The sequence below is a fragment of the Liolophura sinensis genome, chromosome 6 (genome assembly GCF_032854445.1).
Source record: "Liolophura sinensis isolate JHLJ2023 chromosome 6, CUHK_Ljap_v2, whole genome shotgun sequence".
NCBI classification, from domain to species: domain Eukaryota; kingdom Metazoa; phylum Mollusca; class Polyplacophora; order Chitonida; family Chitonidae; genus Liolophura; species Liolophura sinensis.
The window spans coordinates 33953763-33971574 of NC_088300.1; the positions used below are offsets into that span (position 1 = coordinate 33953763).

At 39.1% G+C, this 17812-nt stretch overlaps 1 protein-coding gene across 2 annotated transcripts in view; it reads left to right on the forward strand.

The window, feature by feature from the left end:
* Window positions 1-2237: 2237 nt before the first annotated feature.
* The window catches only part of LOC135468546 (uncharacterized), a 50191-nt gene continuing 34616 nt past the window's right edge, over window positions 2238-17812 (forward strand). For both annotated transcript variants that reach the window (XM_064746861.1, XM_064746859.1), the window contains exon 1: window positions 2238-2743. In XM_064746861.1, the coding sequence (XP_064602931.1) occupies window positions 2553-2743 (191 nt within the window). In that variant the 5' untranslated portion in view covers window positions 2238-2552. The remainder of the gene's footprint in view (window positions 2744-17812) is intronic.

Genomic DNA, 17812 nt, shown 5'->3' on the forward strand with positions numbered 1-17812 from the left:
ATCTTGTGTACGAGATATGTCAAAAAACCAATGAAGTGAGACTATTTAAATCTAGTACATACTTCTTACGATACTATACTGTCAGCATCTCATTACTTTTATTTGCTTATTTACTTATTTATTTAATTGGTGTTTTACGCCGTACTCAATTATATTTGACTTATACGACAGCATTATGGCGAAGGGAAACCCGGAAGAGCCCAGGGGAAACCCACCACCATCCGCAGGTTGCTGTCATACCTTCCCACGTACGGCCGGAGAGGAAGCAAGCATGAGCTGAACTTGAACTCATAGCGACCGCATCGATGAGAGGCCGGGCCATTGTGCAGCGCTTGCGTGCTTAACCTTTCCTCCACTGAGGTCCTGCATTAATTTTACAGAATATTTCTTTATATTTGGCTTGGCGACGACTGTCACTTTGTGAGCAGGTCTGAACCTAATACGTACATTGCGAGGGAACTGTGTTTTGTACACCTATACTGCAGAATCTATTTTTTTTTCCTTCCTTTGGTGAATCAAATTAACAAAGCAATAGTGCAAGTCCTTGGTCCTGGGCTATGCTGTAGTCTTCTGTAATGAACTGTAATAAACGTGAGCTATCCATATCACGAGGTTACTATTCCATACGTAGTACGTAACCGATTAACCTCTGTTAATATTTGAGTTAATAAATTAACTTCCTCTTCCGCGTATATTCGGATGATCTAGTCTCCATGTCCGGAGATTGTTTATACACGCATCATTATGTGTCAACATCTGTGCATCATAACATGTGAGGAAGAGAAAACGAGATGGGAACTGTGTAAGTTTTCTCTTTTCATTAACAATATTGTTATTAATTTTTACATGTCCCGTTTTTTTCGTTTCCAGCCTACTATTCCAGCATTTACATAAACAGTTAAAATAAAACTCTATTTCTGAGTTAAATTGAGAGGAAGCCGTATTTCTCTGGTTACGTTTGATCATTGTTATTCATTTTTACATGTCCCAATATAAACAGTTAAAATAAAATCCTACATCTGAGTTAAATTGACAGAAGCCGTATTTCTCTGGTTACGTTTGAGCATTTTCCGACAATCACACTGTCGTCGCTGCTCAGGTTTTGCTCTCTATTTGCTTGCTGTGCTTGTTCATTCATATTGCGTGTGGATGTATAAGAAATACAGTTTGACTGTTATCCATATATCATGATATTATCGTCAAAACACATCAATATCGTGGAGACATTTCGACTCAACGCTATGACTTAAAAGCCTTTCGCCAGTGCGATAGCTGTGATATGAAGTCCAGCTCATGCTTGCTTCCTCTCCGGTCGCACCAGGGAAGGTCTGTCACCAACCTGCTGATGGTCATTCCCCCGGAGCACTGGCCATTTTCGCCATAAAGCAGGGCGTTGTTCTATTAGTGAAATATTTTAAAATAACGTCCGTATACATGTAATTTTTTTTCCAATTAGTACAGAGCACATTAGTCTAAGGGAAGAAAAGAGAAAAATGTTTTAAAGTGAAATTCATCAGTGCTTTATATTCTTCATTTTTTTAAGTGTACTTACGCCGAAACATATTACGTGGAACATGATTCAAGAAAAGTGTTTTGAGTGAAATTTGTCCCTTCTTTTTGCAGTTACGCCTGTGTCGTTTTCGTACAGCGAGCTTCCCAACAGATGAGGGATTCGCACAACCGCGCATGGGATAAAACAAAGGAAGAGTACAACAGCCTATACTGATGAGCATGTTGTGAGGGATCTGGAGTAAAAGAGGAGCCTAATATGCTACAAGAAACCTTGAGCCAATACAGTAAAGCTGAATGACGTAAGCCATGGGTACAGCTTTTTGCACGGTGACATATCGCAACCATGTGTTAATGGTCTCCCGGTGAGAGGTTGTGATACGAACAACTCTGACCATCTGCAAAATTCACCTGTTGTTTGTCGATCACCCGTGAGACTTACGCGTCGTAACTTGTGTAAAGAAACTTGAAACCAACCGCATATCCGTGACGCTGTCATACAAGTTTCGCGACATGGCGTCTGGATACAGCGATTCTGTGGCTAAGGACGAAGCGGATGAAAGAAGTTCTGCGTAACAACACCCTAACCCAGAAGTTACCAGTCACTTAGTCACTGCGCAACCTTGTGAAGCCTGCGAGGAATTGTTGTCGTAATGGTCAAACAATGAAACAAAAACCGCTTGCCTTCTGCCTAGGTATTCACTGCAGATAGATCATGAGCATACCGCATAATGTCACCGCGGCACTTCTGATATGGTAGAACCGTACATATCACATATCACTGATAAACCTAAGTGCTTCCTTGAATTGCCAAACTCTACCATTCTTCAACGAACTTTTAAAGAGATCATTTTCTCAAATTTACTGATCAAGCGCCGTCGTCAATACATTTGCTGACGTGATTTACGGTCTTTGACGACAGAGACAATAAATCAAAAAACCTCATTGGCGTTATCGTTACTCTTGTCTTGAACTGATCTGCCCTTCGTCAGTAAAGACTATCGGGACACTGACTTCTCAGGACGTGTTCAACCGGCCCAGAAATGGAGAGAAAAAACTCCCTTGGGGACAAGCAACCCCAGCTGGACGGCGTGGGCATGATGGAGAATGGTAAATTCTACAAAGTGTCGATGAGCCCTAGTGCTAGAAAAGAAGATGACACCCGTCGTACTTTAGAACCTGTTGTCGAAATCGATGACACAGAAATGTTCAAGAAGCCCAATCGACTGAAACGGTAAGTATAGATCTTTTTTTATGAAAATTCACCGAAGACTCAAGTGTTTCTCGGAATGCCTGTATTAAACTGTAACAAAGTGCTCATGCAGTATTATGTACAAAAAAATTCAAGTTCACTTTAGGGCGAAATATGTCTACAAATATATGTTTTTCCAACGGGGCTCTCAGTTGGCTACAAAGGAACTTAGGAACTTAAAGTATAAATCTCACATGTCGAATTACCTTAACAATAACTTTATATGCAGCATATTGATGGTGTAGTCAATTAACATCTGTTGGAATTATGTCGTGAACAGTGGTAAAGTGTAGCTTTAGTGCTGACTGTGCTACATGTAATTGTAGAAACTGGCCGAAGCATTCGTGTGAGGTGGCACGCGCCAATGTAATGTTTATCTCTTGTTTTTGTATTACACATGTACTTTGTATAGGTGTTCACATTTCTTTGCAAGCTTTTCTTTGCCACCTAAAACAAGGTTTAGAAGACGAATCGAATATAAAAGGCATAAAAAACATTATATCTATACTTACATATTCGAAAGTCATGAACGATGTGTAACGAAGAACTGATTGATGTATTCATTCATATGGTAGCTTAAATGAACGATTAAACTTCGAAAAACTATTTCTTAAAATTTATTTGGCATGTAGGTCTATCGTGGTTTCTCTCCCGTATTAAATGTAAAAAAAACAAAGGAAACAAGTCACATTTGTTTATTAGCATAGTTTGCCCATATAATTCATACATATATTAGATATATGATAATTGCATATCTTACGTTACTTAAACCTTAGGCTGATTCAGCCTAGATGTATTAAAACATGAATAGTTCGTCCTTTAGGTAACACAAAGAACGTCAGATATTATACCGAAAACGCCTTCCAGCAACCTGCGGATGGTCATGAGTTTCTCTCCGGCATTGTCTGGTTTCCTCCCATCATAAAGCTGGCCGCCGTCGCATTAGTGATATATTCTTGAGTACGGCGTAAAACACCAATTAAATAAATAAATAAATACATATACCGAAAACAAGAGTATTAAAAATTCATTAATTTAGTGCCCAGTGCACGGATCATCTCCGCTTGTACCAGGTATATGGAGGATCCTGTCCCGCACAGCTATTTATTTGTTATCGTTCTCGTACCATCTCATGGTTATCAACAGCACACGGAGAGTGACTTGGGACTATTTGATTGGATTATGTCTGACACTATTTACATATGACTTCCCCTGGTCAGGTCATGTCAGGGAGTCTTTTTTGTCAACAGGATTAACACAAATAACCTAGCCGCACTTTGTGATCTATTTTCTTCAGATTAAATATCTAAAATATCCACTTGTCAAAGTGTATATAACTCCAATGCCACAATGATTAATTGTTTTTTTATATTATTAGGGGACATATTAAATATATGCATGTTTGAACGCGCTGAGAACAGGCACAAACATGAAACCTTCTGTTATGTATGATTTATAAATAAGATTCACACCCAATTAACCTATACTGCGAAATGTGCCTGTGGTTTTCTTTTGTTCTAGCTTAACTAATTAACGATAATTGCCAGGGGCCTCCGTGGCTCAGTTGGTTAGCGCGCTAGCGCAGCGTAATGACCCAGGAGTCTCTCACCAATGCGGTCGCTGTGAGTCCAGCTTATGCTTGCTTCCTCTCCAGCCGTACGTGGGAAGGTCTGCCGGCAACCTGCGAATGGTCGTGGGTTTCTCCCGGGCTGTGCCCAGTTTCCACCCACCATAATGCTGGCCGCCGTCGTATAAGTGAAATATTCTTGAGTACGGCGTAAAACACCAATCAAATAAATAAATAAGATAAGATAATTGCCAACCTGTCAAGGTCTGTTGGCTTTCCCCGATAACGGTGTTTCAGCTGAAGAGTTGACCCCCTAGTCAAGTTACAGTCGGTTTTCATAAATATTTTCACTTTACTACTTTCTCTTTTGTAATTTACTGATTTTCAAGCCTTGAACCTGAGAAATTCTCATAATTTAAAGGAATATTCCAGAAGCTGAAATTAAACCAGTGACAATGTGTATGTTACTGCAACAAAAGCATTGTACAAGCTGTTCATAATCGCATACTTGCACTCATCGTACACAAAGTCCACGAGCCCGTGTGTGAGCTAGCTAACAGTTGGTCAGCTGAGTGAGATATCCAACAGTACATCAGTTCAATGAGCCAGCTAACAGCGCATCAGCTGAGTGAGAAAGCTAACAGTACATCAACTGAGTGAGAAAGCTAACAATACACCAGCTAAATGAGAAAGATTACAGTACATCAGATCAATTAGCCAGATAACAGTACATCAGCTGAATGAGAAAGCTAACAGTACATCAGCTGAATGAGAAAGCTAACAGTACACCCGCTGAGTGAGAAAGCTCACAGTTCATCAGCTGAATGAGAAAGCTAACAGTGCATCAGCTGAGTGAGAAAGCTAACAGTACATCAGCTGAGTGAGAAGCTGACAGTACATCAAATGAGTGAGAAAGCTAACAATACATCAGCTGAATGAGAAAGCTAACAGTACATCAGCTCAATGAACTAGCTAACAGTACACCGGCTGAGTGAGAAAGCTAACAGTGCATCAACTGAATGAGAAAGCTAACAGTGCATCAGCTCAATGAGCGAGCTAACCTCACATCATCTCAGTGAGCGAGCTAACAGTACATCAGCTGGGTGAGAAAGCAAACAGTGCATCAACTGAATGAGAAAGTTTACAGTACATCAGCTGAATGGGAAAGTTAACGGTACATCAGCTGAAGGAGAATGCTAACAGCACATCAGCGCAATGAGCCAGCTAACAGTACACCTGTTGAGTGAGAAAGCTAACAGTGCATCAGCTCAATGAGCCATCTAACAGTGCACCATCTGAGTGAGAAAGCTAACAGTACATCAACTGAGTGAGAAAGCTAACAATACATCAGTTTAATGAGCCAGATACCAGTACATCAGCTGAATTAGAAAACCAACAGTACATCAGCTGAATGAGAAAACCAACAGTACATCAGCTGAATGAGAAAGCTAACAGTGCATCAGCTCAATGAGCCAGCTAAGAGTTCATCAACTAAGTGAGAAAGATAACAGCTCATCGCCTGAGTGAAAAAGCTAACAATACATCAGCTCAATGAACAAGCTAACAGTGCATCAGGTCAATGAGCCAGCTAACAGTACATCAGCTCAACTGAACCAGCTAACAGTACACCAGGTCAATGAGCCAGCTAACAGTACATCAGCTTAATAAGCCAGCTAACAGTACATCAGCTCAATGAACCAGTTAAAGGTATATTAGGTCAATGGTGTAGGTAACAGTAAATCAGCTGAAAGAGACAGTTCGCATCCTAGGCCTTATAATACGTTAATTCGTGTTCATATAATGAAAACTGCATTTGTCAACTTTTTCGTGTAGGCCTACATAGGCTGAATTCAATTCAAGAAAGAAGGAAAAGTAACAATAACTACGTACAAGAGATTTAAACCATAAATAATGTTGACAAGATGAAAAATGGTACTTGACAGATGGAGAACCTTTTACAGCGCAAGGTTGACGTGCAGAGTAATATGCTAAATGAGTTTTATAAAAATGATATGTTCAATTTATGAGTTTGATACGTGCGACCCTCGAAACTTGAAGCGCTTTCGGCGTGACGTGTTTTTACTGCACGTGGCCTCCATGTAATCTCCAGTACAGTTTATGCCTACTGTATATTTAAGATGACCCCAGTTATAAAAATATACGCACCAGTTCTAGTGACGAGATGGTACATGTACATTTTCTCTATGTGTAACCTTCCGTTATATATCATAGAGAACTTTATTTCCTGTCACACCGATCCTTTAAAAGTAGTGCATTATTCATTAAGTTCACGTACCCTGGTTAGTGTTGTAGAACATGTTGTGTTGATGACTGGAAAAAACAAATTTGGAAATTTGGTAGAACCAGGAAACATTTGTCTCTTTACATGAGAATGATGATATCCATAATCTTACCAAATTTTGCGGACGCTTTCAGACCATCCAAAATAACCAAACATCAGTTAAAATTCGAAAATCAGATTAGATGTAGTTCTTATTCAATGTCATCAAAGGTTTGAGATATGTTTTAAATATTTAACTTCGGTATCGCCAGCGACGTTGTCCAATAATTTAAATACATGGTCAGATATCAGACGGAGGACATGTGCATGTGATCGACGCATACTTCCCATCAAGAACAATATTATGTTGTAAGCCACCTATAGACCTATTCTATTCACCAGGCCCACAAGAGAAAGCTCTGTCGCCCTTTAAATCAAGCAGGAGGGCTGAAGGCTTATTCTTTTCACTCCAGACATCCCACGTGGCCACCATCTGATTGAATTTATGATGATGTGTGTTTTTTGCATTTCTAAATATCAATTAAATTATTCATTGCATCGGTGAATTACACATATTTGTGATTATAGGTAAATAAACATGCGCTCAAGTATTTGTCCTATCTTACTAGCAGAATATGGTTAAAACTGGACGATTTACATAGACTGAGCGAGTTACGATACGATGCCATTCGCATCACCTGCTGAAGTATGTTACAGTTGAAGGGAGATAACTCCCATTGGATTTGAACACTAAAAGCGCACCAGTTGCTGTAGAGAATGGGAATTGTTTCAACTACATGTTACATATAAATTCCAAAAATCGTTTAAGTTTCTCTGTTTTCATTGTATCCCTATAACATTGACATCTGATTCCTTTTCACTGTTAGGAACAGTATATATATTGGGTTGCCTGTTACATGCATAAAATCGGTTTTGAGAAACATATCAAAGTGTCGTTTGCATCAAATTAACTCTTCGCAACCAGACACAGTAAACTTGAACTAAAGTGCATGTGTCTTTATCCTAGACAACGAGTTTTCCCTCATTTAAGTTGTTTAGAAAAATTAACAATAGGTGGAACATCAAGATTATAGAATAACCGCTTGGCAAATTTGAGTTTATCAAACTCTTTAATAAAGGGGATTATTAATTAAAACCTAATTACCATATTGACTTTTTCAACGACACTGCCATTCTTTACTTTTTGTTCAACTGGGGATTAATTAGGTAAAAAAGGATGAAAGTTGACAGTTTTATGATATTTTCAGTTACTAAACTCTCTTCCCTCCAGCGGTGGTTATGATTATTTTCATCTGATTCGAATAAAGAATGTGCTTTATAGAGTAAAATCTACAAAGCCAGTAAATGGCTACATGACTTTTAGCAACGAGATCACGTGTAGTGTTGGTTTGCTCCAGGCGATAAGGAAAAAATCTGAGTATGACATAAAGTCCAGATGAAATAAATATATGTACATTTCTTCTCTCTGCACCCTGTAGGGTGTAATGCTATAGCAGGTTGAGACATTTGTCTTTTAATTAAATTAATTGCGATGGAATATTAGGAGCATCTGTGGCTACTGTACCCGATGGTCACGTTATAAGCAACTTGGTTCATCTCAGTGTCATAGGGTTAAATGAAATACCGCGTGTTTTAACCACGGTATCGCTCGCAGCGTAAAATATGATGGTCTTGCTTTTTATCCTTAAACTACTTACGTCAGACTTTAAGTTTATATATTCTGTATAAACTATAAACTATAATCTTAACTTCGATTATAATGTGTGATGCAATTCAACCTAGGTTTCAAAATGATGTCTGTTCAGGATTGAACTTAGAGACTATAACAATATGAGAGAAATTATAGCTGTGTTCAGCTTTTCTTCTTGTTTAATGTCATAAAACCTGATTGAACCACAGCCCATTACACCCATCTTATGCCTTTCGCATTGCGGCCTTACCTGTTCATCATAATGACATAGTTTTTCGAATTCACTAACAGTTTAGACATATAGTTAATTACGAATTAATTTGCTTACATTAATTATTTTTGAGCAGTTCTTAATAACTTTTGCGAGGGCCTCCGAGGTCGAGGGGGTAAGCACGTCAATGACCCAGGAGCCTCTCACCCATGCGGTTGCTGCCAGGTCAGTAATACACCAATCAAATAAATAAATAAATAAATTATTAGTTTAATGTTAGTAATTTTGTTGATGTGTACGACGTTAAGCCCCAAGCATACATACATATACACAGCGACTTACTTTACATTTTGATATGTACAGCCACTAAAAAAATGATCTTCATAAAGATATTAATAAAATCAATATAACCGTGAGTTCCATATTAGGTAAGTAAATATAGGCTGTCGTATTTCCTTGGGAAATATGCGACATGACAGTTCGACTCTTGCAAGCTAAACTTTGCAGGACACTACATGCAGAAAATCTAGTAAGTACTGTGAAGCAGAAGGGATATACACACTGGAGCTGTACATTGAGTTGAGCCTGATATTTTCTGTTAAGGCCTTAATTTTTAGTATCGGTGTTGTTATCTAGAGGTAAATAAATGAATGCACATGGCTGTAGAGCTTTTTACTCACATGGTACACGATTTTAATGGTGCTTTGACTCTATAGCCTAGAACATGCCCTGCGTCTTTCCAACGATGTTTCATTACTAACCTACACTGACCCAAATCAGTAACGAATGAGCAGCAGCAGTTGCCTCCCCTGGAGGGAGATTTACGTCTTCACGCTTGCGGTGAAAAAAAAAACGATTGCCTTTGTAGGCGCTATACATTTCATAACTCACGCAAAAACTATTTTGATGGAACTCATTGATTACGAATTGAGGACTGCGTAAAACATTAGTGCTTTTGCTTCCATTTATATACTTTGTACCTGACTGCATATGATGACTTTATTATATGTTGCGTTCAGTAATACCATATGACTTGCTTGTTTAACGTTGTAGCAATCAATCTCACGACACTTCGTCTTAGTCAAATACTTCCTATATATTTTTGATTTGTTTTGTGAGGTGGGGAGCACATCTTTTTCTGTCTACTATTCGACGATATTATCATTTCTCTGTTATCCTGCCTGATATCCAGTTCTTTTGCAGCCAGGACTAGTTTAATGACGTCAAATGTGTGACACCTTTATATGTGTGATACCTTTATGTCACATATGGGATAGTGTCCTAGTAACTCGCCAAAGGTCAGTGGTTTACACCACGCAATGCGGTAACTTCTACCCATAACAACCCCGTACATTTTTGTTCCCTTTGAAGACGTATCAATGAAAACTGCTCAAGTTACTCAACTATTAAAATCAATGTGTGTATATATATACATATATAGATCACTTGCTTTATAGTTGAATAAAATAATAGCTAACCTCATTTACCTTGTCACACACCTGCTCCTCATTTATTCTTGCCACACAACTGTGCTAACTGGCCCTCAAAATGATTTATATCAGGCAGTATATTTATATACTGACCGTTAACGCGTTGTATTGTCTTAATTTTAGTTCTTACCGACGACGCGATATGGCAGACAAACGTATGTTTTATTGCAGTCTTACTCAATTTTCTCAAATGCGTATATCTGAGGGCCCTCAGAAAAAAGTGGTTGGCGTTCTAGCCCAGCACAATGATCAAGGGGCCTCTCACCAATGCTCGTGCTAGCTTCCTCTTCCAGCAACGTGCGTGGGTTTCTCCACAAATAGATAACTAAATTAAATGTGTATAATTCTTTGTTGTTCAGTATTATACCTTTTATATCGTGCTGTGTTTTACTCGCTTCTGAAGAATAGTATAGTGGTTTGGTACATGTACATCATACTGCAGTATGGTGCTGTATTTTACCGTATGGTACTACTTACTTAGCAAAATTTTTCACGCGACAGCATGGTACTTGTGTACAGTGTGTAGCTCCATGGTACACTCTTGTACTTCATTCATGCTGCAGCGTTGTACTTTGCGGAAGAGTGTGTTACTCGATACAGCAGTCGTCTATTGTACTTCGTGCTTTCATATCTGCTTCATGATCCGGTATGATACTTCGTAATGCATTGCTCTTTCCAAAAGGGATTGTTACTATATCCCATACCATTACATAGCTTAGTGTCTGACACTGGGCCAAAACAATTGTCACGCCATATAGGGGCCTCCGTGGCTCAGTCGGTTAAAGCGCTAGCGCAGCGTAATGACCCAGGAGTCTCTCACCAATGCGGTCGCTGTGAGTTCAAGTCCAGCTCATGCTGGCTTCCTCTCCGGCCGTATGTGAGAAGGTCTGTCAGCAACCTACGGATGGTCGTGGGTTTCCCCAGGGCTCTGCCCGGTTTCCACCCACCATAATGCTGGCCGCCGTCGTATAAGTGAAATATTCTTGAGTACGGCGTAAAACTCCAATCAAAAAAAAAAAATCACGCCATATATAGTGTAACGGGGGCCTCGTGTCATGGTTGTTAGCCCGCTAGCATAGCGCAACGACCAAGAAGTCTCTCACCAATACGATCGCTGTGAGTTCATGTACAGCTCGTGCTGGCTTCCTCTCCGTCGGAAGGTCTTCCAGCTACCTGTGGATGGTCGTGGGTTTCCCCGAGCCCAGTTTCCTCTCACCATAACGCCATGAAACAACAATTTAAAAAATAAATCATAGCGTCACGCGGAAATGAACAAAGATTAGTGATATGTGGATAAATCCGGTTGCCCTGTTTACCAAAGGATCATTGGCCTTAAATGGTTCTGGTAGACGTTTTACTGAATTTGTTCTGACGTTCCTCAGTATCTGGTCAGCGCTGGAACCATTAAACCATCTTTATACCAGACTAAGGTTTTTTTTGTGGATTGTGCATTTGTACACAGTTATCCAGTCGAAATACACACACGTGAGTGCTTTTTCTGACTTGATGGCGTACAGCGTTTTACCAAGCTGAAGCTCCAATAAACTACTGCATGCTTGTTCGGCTGTTCAGTTTTAGCTTGTCTGACCTCTTGTCTGACCACTACTTAGCAGGTTATCCCAACCTATACATGCTGGAAAGATCGTAGTACATGTGACATTGACTGGGGTTTACGCCTCCAAAGAGATGTGTGTCTCGTGTGTCAAAGGTCTAGATACACCCTCACCCATACTTGGTGATGGTTTATGTCTTTTTTCGATATTTGTTTCGAAAACAGGAGTGGTCAGCTAATTTTCAGCATTAGAATATGTGCTTTCCAAGTGGAAGTGTAAATCCAAATTACAGATGAATACCATGACAATCCTTGTTGGATTTAAGTATGTGTACCTAAGCTCTTCTTTGGTTGGCAAGACACCCTCGACAAAATGGGCACTCTATGGTAACTAACAAACACTAACCTCGGTTGAAGATAGCAATGGTAATGTTTAATACTGTATACTGTGGCCACCACCACAGGCCACAGTGTTCAGTAGCAATAAGCACGGTAGTAGAAGTAACTATCACTGGATACACATGTATCTAAAATTTGCAACAGGGACATCTACATTTCTGACTATTAGTTAGTTGGTTGCCATTAGTGAGTTGTTGATATTAGGTACGTTACTTGACTGGATGATGACTCATTTTTCACTTCCTTTCAACTCTAGATTTCAAAACTCTCAAACTTAAGTCTGACCGTATTATCTGTGTGGTCTTTATGATTGCAACTCACTTTAAAACACAATCATACTAATGTCGATATGACCCGACATCCTAGACACAATCGTACATGAACAAACAGGGGTAGGATTTATGTCTTGGATCTGTGTAGGCTCGAATCCACCCTTGACCGCTTTCACTGTGGCTCTATGCCAGGGTATTTGCCTGGTACATGGTTAAGAGCGCGGCGATTTACTCCGGGTAGTCTGGTTTCATCCATGTACGCATTACCCGGACAACCGTAGAGGTAGAAGTTTCAGTCAATTTCCTACAGCAAATCGTTGTCTCTAGTTGACTTCCTGTTACATATTTATCAGAACCTGGATTTGAACTTTTGGCTTCACGCTTAAGACAAGATCACAACCATGCAGATTCTGAAAGCGTTTGTACCCCTATTGGTTCATTTAGTCACAAACACCTCAGGACAAAATTATTAATCCTATAGTCTGCACCTTGTGATATAGCCGTGTAAACATATGTTCGTGTAATAAAATGTGCAGGGGCCTCCGTGGCTCAGTCGGTTAAAGCACTAGCGCAGCGTAATGACCCAGGAGTTTTCTCACCAATGCGGTCGCTGTGAGTTCAAGTCCAGCTCATGCTGGCTTCCTCTCCGGCCGTACGTGAGAAGGTCTGCTAGCAACCTGCGGATGGCCGGTTTCCACCCACCATAATGCTGGCCGCCGTCGTATAAGTGAAATATTCTTGAGTACGGCGTAAAACACCAATCAAAAAAAAAAAAATCAAAAAATAAAATGTGCATGTGGTCCGTGAATGAACAGCTCGTGGGATAACAATTCCCCATTGGTTGGGCCCGCGGCACCAATGGGCTGGAAGCATTTGTGACGGGTCGGTAGCTTAAACGTGTTCAACAAAAAGGTGTACAAACAGCTGATAACAAAGGAGTATATGGCCTCAAGTGAGGAAGTGCATGAAGAAAAGGAGCTCTAGCGTCATTGTCAACCAAGGCTGCGTAATTGTACATAAAAATGACAAAGATGAATATAAAGTCACTGGGCCGTGCAAGAGGAAGATGGTAATCCAAATGGCTCGGCCGGCTTTATCTGGTTTTGTTTTAATTTCTTTTTTTTTTCATTGTAATTAATAAAAAAAACACGATTTGCCACCTCGTATGGGGAGCTTCACACATCCTTTAACGCAACTAGATAGGAAGTTGTCAAAGCAGGCATGCAGATGAGGAAGTCGGCATACCGCATCAGCTGTGCGATCTAAATTAAACTACGAAAGATGCAACTGAAAAGCTTTTATTTAAAATGTGATACGACTAATCAAGGAAAATAGTATAGTAAGAAATATATTAGTGTGACTAAAAGGTTATTTGTAATAAGACAAAGTATACGCTCTTAGACCTAACATTATACTAAATTAAAGCGAAAAACATCCATCAAATAATAAATAAATACAAATTAGAGTACATAAAATAATGTGTGAAAAGTTGTCAGACAAAAAAACTTTTATCAAACTTATATATTTCCGCCTTCATGTCGTTAGCATCTATTGGTTCCCCCCTTTATCTAGTGAGGATGTCGGCTTTTATTTGTCTACACAAACATACAGCCATTATTCTTTCAAATTTTCATCTTCGCAATAAGATGTTTTTTCACCTAACATTTTATGCACACTTTACTGCGGAATTCAACGAACCCAAGCCTATATCCTAATCACATGCTTTATATCCTGGTATGTTTTTCTCCCTGTTTTCTCGCTTCCAATTTACACTCATTGCATTGTTGGTTTTTAAAATTGCGTATTATGAATTTACATGCATATCAAAGGGTTTTATTATGCGTGTGTTGACATGCGAGATAAAAACACGACTGGTGAATCCCCCCCCCCCCCCCCCTCAAAAGTGAAATCATAGAAAAACTATTCAACTTTGTCGGGGTCTACGTGGCTGTACACAATTCTTTATCTAGTCATGATTTCATTGGTTGCATATTAGAAAACGTCAAAAAGCACAACTAGTTACTTTGTAAGTGCAATAACCTGAGGGTAAAAAAAGCTTTCTATTCAATGCATGTGTTTGTAGAGTAATGTATTAGTAAATTGTTATACACTGAAGTGCCTCATCCACTCTTTGTAAGGACATGTATGTATACACAACGTCTAATTGTTTAACCCATTTCTCTTATTTCGTGTTTTCATCTTTGTAAAAGTCTTTTTTCACATATATATAAAGAGAAATACAAATGAGAAATGGGAAACTGATGTAACGGTATATTTTAGGCATCCCTGCATCCGTGTGTAAATATCACCGCAAATACTGAATTTAAACAAACTTACTCTTACATGTTTTTTTCCTTCCCATGCAAGCCGTCTAAATAAACATCCAGTTTTATCTGCACATGATAATTCCTTAATTTTTAAAACTGTATAGTGAAGGTTTAAGGGTCAATGGTTCAAGCCTAAGTAATGTTCAATCATTTCAAATTATCAATCTTTCCGATAATTAATCGACCAAGGTAACCCTATTCAGTGAGGTCCTTCCTCAAACTGGTATATGAATCTAGTCCTTCCTGCAATGCCACGCCCCGTTAACACAACACCTGACCTCCGACAATCTCAACCCCTCGCCCATATAGTCGATGTCCGACAAGTTGTCGTACTTGAAGAAATTGACAACCACTCAGAAAATTTGTATATCGAATGGTTACTGAATTAAGAGTTAGGGGCGTATATAATCTAATAATGCACCACGCTTAAGCGACTCTTAAAGGCGTATAAAATTAGAACACGACGAGGATTAGGCCTATTTATATTGAATATAACTCCCTAAATTTGGAATTAAAGAGATCTGTTCCCACACAGCCTTTCATACAAAACTGATTGGAATAACTAATGTGGTGCTAGCACGATATTCGATATTCGAAAAATGAATGTGGTGCTAGCATGATAGTCGAGATTCGAATACTGAATGTGGTGCTAGCACGATAGTCAATATTCGAATAATGAATGTGGTGCTAGCATGATAGTCGAGATTCGAATACCGACTGTGGTGCTGGCTCGATGGTAGAGATTCAAATAACGAATGTGGTCTTGGCGCAATATTCGAGATTCGAATATTGAATTTTATGTTAGCGCAATATTCGAGATTCGAATATTAAATTTTTTGTTGGCGCGATACTCGGGATTCTAATAACGAAAAACGAATCTGGTGCTAACTTCTGTCGGCTATTAAGACTTACGCCTGATGTTGCATGTCACTCACATTAATTCTGGCACTAGGATATTTGTGTTTCCCGTATTATATCGTTGTGTTTTTGTGATGTTTCAATCATGGCACGAAACTAACTGCCGCTGCGTATCGGACCCTGCATGGTTAATGAGAATCCAGCACTTTCCGGTTCTGGAGTGGCTTTAAGTCAGATGGTTTGTAGGGTAACCGGCGAAATTGGCATTTTGTTTTTTCTTTTTTCGCAGTGTGTTTATTTATTCATTTGATTCTTTTTTTATATATCTGAACATGGTATGCAGCGCAAGCCTGAATACACCGATCTTAATCATGGACCAATAAAATACATGGAGGTGGAATTGAATTGCTTATTATCAGTTTTACAGAAAGTTGATGTGTATGAAAGGATTATATTCGTGTAGTCAACAATTGGTACACTTCTGAATGAAAAATTGACCTATAGTATACAGGTATTTGCTCAGTCCTGTATATCACGGAGGTATCATTGCGTAAAGAGTCGGAGTGCTCGGGTGGTCTCGATGCTAGAGTGTCCGAAAGCTGTCTGTTTATAGAGTATTGTAAACATTAAAGCTTGTCTTGTCGCTTCTTTTCTTGAGGCTACGCATTTAGACGAATACGTAATGATCGGGTAAATCCAGAGTGTATTTTATCATCGTCCATGGTTATTTCAGCTCAAAAAAAAATGCGGGTCGACACAATTGAGACATTGCCCAAATGATGTGAAAAATGACATTAAGACTCGAAAACAAAACAATACAAGTTCTCTTGGAACTGCGCGAAACAATCAGTAACAGTGTTAACTTGCTGACTTGGGTCAAGGGCAATAGCTATGGTGGTCGCTATACCGGTATACATGTCATTAAAAACAAATTAGTACAGTTGATTTATCACTGAGATGTCAGATGACTGCCATATGGCAGATAAATTGATAAAGTATAGTCACATTACTAGATACTTCCGCAAATACTTAACGTTTTTGCTACATATTTGTCTCAGTTTTTTTTTTTTCATTCTTCTTTTATTATCGCTTATGTATAATTGAAGCATGACAACAATATTATTAGTGCGAAATTACCAACAGAAAAATAAGACTATCTATAAATTATGACAACGCCATAATTTTTTATTGTTTTTATTGGTTTTTATTGTTTCGGCGGTCAGCCGGGAGGAAACCCACGTCCATCAGTAACTATGCAGGAAACTGTGAAAACGTGTCAGAAAAATTTGATCTCATTACCCATGGCATTAAATATTATTATTTCACTGACAATAAAATTTATTATATTTCATGGGATGAGATATTTCAGTCTTTTTTCCATTTCCTCTGTGGAAGAACTATCGACTCGCCACGTCGTAAGCAAAAGGTTATCGTCTACTTTGTCCAATCCAGGCGGTTCCCTTTCGTTTCGTGGTTTATATCATTGGCGTTTTACGCCGTACTCAACAAATTTTCACTTAAGTGAGTGAGGTTACCGGAGCGGCCAGAGTAAACTACCGCACTACCGCCCGGGAATCAACAAATCCCCTGATTGTCTAACAAGCGAGGTGGCTGATTGGAATGGATCGCGCGACGTTGTTGTTGTTGTATGAATATATCCCGGTCATGATAGCATTTCTTTTATTTCTGGGTGTAAAGATATTTACAGGTATACGAAACAATTCCACTGCATATTTCAAACGTTACATGAGCATGAGAGCAACTGGTCCACATTGCCTTCGAGCGATCCGCATTTTACGTATGTTTTAACAATGTCGCCTCAAGGCTCTATCGAAAATAACACTATTACATTTTCATCAGAACTGATCAAGAGTTGAAAGAGGTTTCTGTTATTTTCTTTTCCATCGTTGAATTAGATATTCGGGGAAATATAGTGTTGCTTTTTTTTTCACATCCGTCGAATTAATTTGTTTGAACTAGCCCTGGGTGATATTCACAATAGAATAGACATGACAGGAACTAGGTGATATAACCATTCAAGCGCCTGTCTTACCTATCTTACCGATCATCATCCGTTGTGAGAGAACAAATGGAGTTCTCCAATGTAAACCAATGTGTTCTGTTTCATAAAGAAATATATTTTGAGCGTAGTATTTAAAGTAGGTTATATATCTCGATGAACAAAGCATTTTTGAAGCCTGTAATGACGGAATCTGCTGACGCATCGATTTTGTAATAGTGACTCACACAATGTCAATATAAGCTATAAACCCAATAAAATGGCAAGAGAGAGTGAAAATGAGAGGCCAAATGAAAGACCAGCAACATAATTTCCTAAAAACTTGACACCTTGAATTTTATTGCCATTTTTCCATCCTGATAA